This window comes from Salvia hispanica, chromosome 6, assembly GCF_023119035.1.
Source record: "Salvia hispanica cultivar TCC Black 2014 chromosome 6, UniMelb_Shisp_WGS_1.0, whole genome shotgun sequence".
NCBI classification, from domain to species: domain Eukaryota; kingdom Viridiplantae; phylum Streptophyta; class Magnoliopsida; order Lamiales; family Lamiaceae; genus Salvia; species Salvia hispanica.
Genome location: NC_062970.1, coordinates 8,874,173 through 8,879,679, shown reverse-complemented (window position 1 = coordinate 8,879,679; position 5,507 = coordinate 8,874,173). Strand labels below are relative to the sequence as shown.

Here is a 5,507-nt window from a genome sequence, read left to right as displayed (position 1 = left end):
GCTTCACCTTTGATTCGATAGACCCACTTGCAATGCAATGCCTTTTTCCCTTTTGGAAGTTCCACAAGCTCCCATGTGCCATTCAGGAGAAGAGAGGCAAACTCGTCATCCATGGCAATTTTCCACCTTCGTTTATCAGGGCCTTCTCCTGCCTCTGCATAACACTCAGGTTCACCACCATCAGTAAGTAACAAATAGAAATTAGAGGGCGAGTACCTATCAGGTGCACGTCGCTCTCTAGTCTGTTTAGGCAGCGGAATAATCGGTGGTGGAGTGCTTGGTTCTTCTTCAAGCACCTCTTCAGCATTCTGACTCTCCTTGCTCCCACTCGAGTTTGAGATGTCTAGCTCGACTACTTGGGGCTCAGAACTGCTGGAACTCGATGCCTCCAATCTATCCTTGTATAATACCTGTTCATTGAAAACGACATCTCTACTGCGAATAACCTTACGGTTCTGCTCATCCCAGAGTCTATAACCGAACTCATCGCCTCCATAACCAATGAACGTACACTTAATAGATTTGGCATCCAACTTACTTCTCTCAACAGAACTAACATGAGCATAAGCAACACAACCAAAGATACGTAGGTAAGATAGATTCACCTCTTTTCCTGTCCAAACCTCCTCGGGTATCCGAAACTCCAACGGAACTGATGGACCTCTGTTGATTAGGAACGCAGCTGTGTTGACTGCATCTGCCCAAAAATTCTTTGGCAATCCACTTTTCAACCTCATGCATCTTGCTCGCTCATTCAACGTTCTGTTCATGCGCTCCGCGATTCCATTCTGCTGTGGAGTTCCTTTCACAGTCTTCTCCATGCGAATTCCATTCTCTGCGCAAAACTCCTTGAACTCTGCAAGTTCATATTCTCCTCCATTATCGGATCTTAGACACTTCACCTTCAGCCCGGTTTCAGTTTCAACAAGGGCTTTCCACTTCCTGAAAGTATCAAACGCATCAGATTTACTCTTCAGAAAATAAACCCATACCTTTCGAGTGGAGTCGTCGATGAATGTCATATAATATTCAGAGCCTCCTAGGGACTTCACAGGTGCTGGTCCCCATAGATCGCTATGGACCAACTCCAACTTCTGCGTCTTCAATTTTCTGCCTCCTCTTGAGAAACTCACCCTTTTCTGTTTCCCAAACACGCAATCCTCGCATAGGCCAACTTCAACTGTTTTCAGGCCCGGCAGTAAACCTTTTGAGCACATTATCTTCATCCCTTTCTCGCTCATGTGGCCAAGACGACAATGCCACAAATCTGCATTATTTGCTTCACTTGCAAGATCAATGCAATCTTTGGAGTTAGTTGTGGTATACAACGTACCCTCCTTCTTACCTCGAGCTACTATCATAGCTCCCTTGGTAATCTTCCAATTGCTGCAGCCAAATGTTACCGTGTACCCTTCTGCATCAAGCTGCCCAATCGAAATCAAGTTTCTCTGTAATCCAGGAATGTGTCTGACTCCATTCAGTTTTATTACGGATCCATTGGATGTCACTACCTTCACGTTTCCCTTTCCCACGATATCTAAGGGCTCGTCATCAGCCAGATATACTTTCCCTAAATCGCCAGAAACGTAGTTTTCCATTACCTCCACATTGCTGCATGAATGGAACGACGCTCCAGAATCCAATACCCACGATTCCATCGGACTACTCACACTTAGGACCAACGCCTCGCCATCGTCATCTGACATGGTAGCGTTTGCTGTATTCTTCTCTTTCTGATCCTTATTCTTATATTTCTTCGGTGCCTCACACTGATTTCTAAAGTGCCCAAACTCATCACAATTCCAGCATTTAACTCGATCCAAATCCTTCTTGGATTGGCTCCTTCCTCTGGATTTTGATCTTCCACGATTTTGCCTTCCCTTCGATCTGCCTCTCTGTTCTGTACTCAATACTGAACCAGAAGTAGAAGATCCTGATTCTTTCCGGCGAACTTCCTCACCAATCATCAGATCTCTTACTCTGTCAACTGTCAGGTTTGTCTCTGCAGCAGTAACTGCTGTCACTGTGCCAGCCCAACTCTCAGGCAGGGACGATAGCAAAATTAGGGCACGAATTTCATCAGCGAATTTAATATCAACAGAGTTCAGTTGCGAAGTAATCATGTTGAACTCGTTGAGATGTTGTTGCACCTCCTTTCCCTCTTGCATTCTAAAATTAAACAATCGTCTAATCAGATGTACCTTGTTTGCCGTTGATGGTTTCTGATACATATCCTCCAAGATCTTCATCATCTCCTTCGTCGACTTTGCTGCAGTCGTGTGATAAGCCACCTCCTTGGACAACGATAGCCTAATCGCGCTCATCGCTTTTCTGTCCAGCAGCTCCCACTCCTCCGGTTCCATCTTTTCGGGTTTGGCTTTTAAAGGTTTCCACAGATCTTTACCGTACAGGTAATCCTCAATCTGCATCTTCCAAAATCCGAAATCAGATCCGTCGAACTTCTCTACAGCAATCTTCCCGTCGATCCCCATCGTGATTTCTGCCTCTTAAACCCTAGGCTCTAGATACCAGTTGTTGGGAAATAAACACAGGCAATCACGAATATAAAAGGAGAATGAACACAACGAATTGTTTACCCAGTTCGATACAAAGTGTATCTACGTCTGGGGGCGATGCCAAGCCAGGGATTTCACTATATAATTTCAGGATGATTTTACAATGAGGGGACACCTCTATTTATAAGCAAAATAGAGAGCCCTAATTCTAGTCAACTAGGAAACATATTCCATAAGGAAATATCTTCTATGGAATAAATCTATCACAAGGAAATATACTTCTAGGAAACACGGGCCCGCGATTCAAATCCATGGTTTCGGTTCCATTTTAATTTCGCGGTTCCGGTTCTAAATCGTAACTGACGGTTCACTAAATCTTGGGAATCTCTAGTTGGAGGTCCAAACTTTGTCCAATCATCCTGAATTTTAACTATAGGTATCTTCGGTTATTACTTTTTTAATGAGGCTGCTGTGTATTGAGATGCATATTTCATCCAATTTAGAGTTGAATTAGTTATCTAGTGTGTTTGTTGCATTAAGGACTAGATATCATTCGTAAACATTTTGTAGACAGCTAGGGGCGGCCGCAGAAAATTGTTATAATAGGGGCTATATATTCTAATTTTGTATGAAATAATAATTTTCTTATATTTTTTTTGTTTTAATAGGGGCTTTTGCACTCTATTTTACACAAAATAGCAACAAAATCATATTATTATATAACTACAATAATTAAAAAAGTTATTTGGGGAAGGGCTTAAGCCCATCCTTAGTTACATGTGTGTCCGCCCATGTAGACAGGTCGGTCTCGTGATTTTTATCTCCTCACATTGAAGAGGATGTTATTATTTTTTGTTATCGCTTCTCGTTTTATCTCATTGATTCATGTTAGGAGGAAGTGGCCTGATTATCATTACATTAGATAAGCAATCATCCCTGTGAAAGAATATGCTAAGTGGTCGTTCGGTTGGTCCATTGAAGCATGTGTACTATTTAGTTCTGTGTTCGGTTAATAAAATTGGAGGACTAATTAATCCATGATACTATCTTATATGGATAATCTCCCCATTGTCAGTCGGAGCCGTACCCCTGCGACAAAAACAATATGGGGCATGATTATCCCAGACTCAATCTCCATATTATTTTGTTATGTAAACCGAACGTGGCCTAAGAGCACAATTTACTAACACCTAATGTAGATGAATCAATGAGATAACAACGAAAAGTGGTGACAGAAAAATAGCGAAGCAATACCACAATATTTTACATGCATAAACACCATGAAACCATCGGTCTAGCTATCAAATCAGATTTCATAATCGTTTGTGTAAGTATAGACAGAGTAACCAACTTCGCAAATTATAGATATTATAAAGAGTGCTCCTACTATAAAAATACACACAAATTTTTTGAACCCAGTCCCCAGCTAAATGAAAAAAACACACAAGTGTTATTCTAGAATTTGTTAAAGTCTTATTTCAATGACAACTTTCTAAACATTGTTGTGCTTAAGGATAGCAACAATCATAATAGTTTTATCTTTTGAAGGGTCTGCGTATACTGGTGAAGCATAGAATTTCTTCTTCAAAAGGTCGAACGTTTCATCGATGGTTTCAGCTCCAAACTTATGTGCAAGCATATTTTGATGAACGGCCCTAAGACATGCCACGTGTCCATCAATATTGAGGAATGTCCCACACTTCAAAATCTCCATTCTTTCTATGCTGAAAATATTGCTCTTTTGCAGTATGGCCCTCAGCTCATCCGCGGTAGGAAAGTAGTATGGAAGGTTGAATATCCTTGACTTTGCCACACTCAATCTCCCCTACATAATTCAATATAGTCATCAATTTCGCTGAGGCTCCATTTGACATCACATAATTAGGCTTGCGGAATTGGGATTGGAGCCTTCAATTCCACTAACACGCATTGCGCACACACTACATACTACGCGCGCGCGCGCATACACACACACACTCACACACACACACACACTATAATTTCTGCATAATTTCATACCAATTAGTATATCATTTTTACCGAACAACGCATTTGACATAAAATTCAAATCCTTAAAATTCTAACTCCAATAATTATGTATACCAGACGGACCCTAAAGTACTATTTCTTATGATTAAATGTGATTATTATTAAAAAGACCAATGATACCATTTTTGCCATGTCGACTAGAGAAGATCTGAGAAGTTCAACGCGCGAGACAACGGTAGACTCCTTTTGTGGGTCCCACAAGTCAGGTATTCCTGGAATTAGAAGAGCCATAATTCCACCGTCCACCATTTCAACAGCCCTACACTTCAAGAATGACTCTATATCCCTCTCAAACTGGCCTAAATAAGCATCATAAACCTCCTCTCTCTCTCTTCCGCTCCAAGCCGGAGACTTAAGGCCCTCGGCTGCCTTAGGTACCTCCGTCAGCCACTGGAGCGCCCAAGAAGAGTATGCAAAGTGGACAGATGATGGAGGGAGAAGGCGGCCGTGGAAGTCTCCTGGTACTGCAGCTACCTCATAGCTCCTATCGAGCGGGAGGGAACTGAAGAGGGTGTTGAAGTCGTTGGAGACGACGTCGTTGAAGCATACATAGAATTCAGGGGTTTTGAGGTTTGAGGATTGGTATTTGTATTTGATGGCTTCGATGATAGTCTGCATGGCTGGAAACGAGTTGTTGCCGGTTGAGCACCCGAATTCGGCAACGCATAAACAGCTATTATTTGGAATCTCTAACCTTGTGGCAATTTCTTCTTCGATGATTGCCTTTGCAGCCTCCAATACTCCTCCCTTGAAAACAAGAAAAGTTTAGCAAACTTTAGTTCCTTAGTTAATTTGAGCATGGACACACATGAAGAATTATTGATCATATTAAAATATGAATGCTATTATATATATGTATACCTGGTAGGATGAGTTTTTGACATAGCTGAGAGGTCCATTGCCACTATGCATGGAAAAAAGTCCTTTGTCTTTGGAATCCAT

General features: G+C 41.7%; 1 protein-coding gene across 1 annotated transcript; it reads right to left on the bottom strand.

Annotated features, from left to right (window-relative positions):
• Positions 1-4,008: 4,008 nt before the first annotated feature.
• On the bottom strand, positions 4,009-5,507 carry LOC125194644 (loganic acid O-methyltransferase-like). The gene is made up of 3 exons (XM_048092891.1): positions 5,427-5,507; positions 4,686-5,312; positions 4,009-4,341 (listed from the first exon to the last, which is right to left on the bottom strand). Exons 1-3 carry the CDS (start codon positions 5,505-5,507, stop codon positions 4,009-4,011), a joined length of 1,041 nt encoding a protein of 346 aa, XP_047948848.1.

Excerpts from the sequence above, each read along its gene's own strand:
- LOC125194644 (XM_048092891.1), bottom strand. The coding sequence starts at position 5,507 with ATGGATTCCAAAGACAAAGGACTTTTTTCCATGCATAGTGGCAATGGA. Across the intron at positions 5,313-5,426 it reads TCAAAAACTCATCCTACCAG|GGAGGAGTATTGGAGGCTGC; the intron begins GTATACATATAT and ends CTTGTTTTCAAG. Across the intron at positions 4,342-4,685 it reads TAGTCGACATGGCAAAAATG|GGGAGATTGAGTGTGGCAAA; the intron begins GTATCATTGGTC and ends TGAATTATGTAG.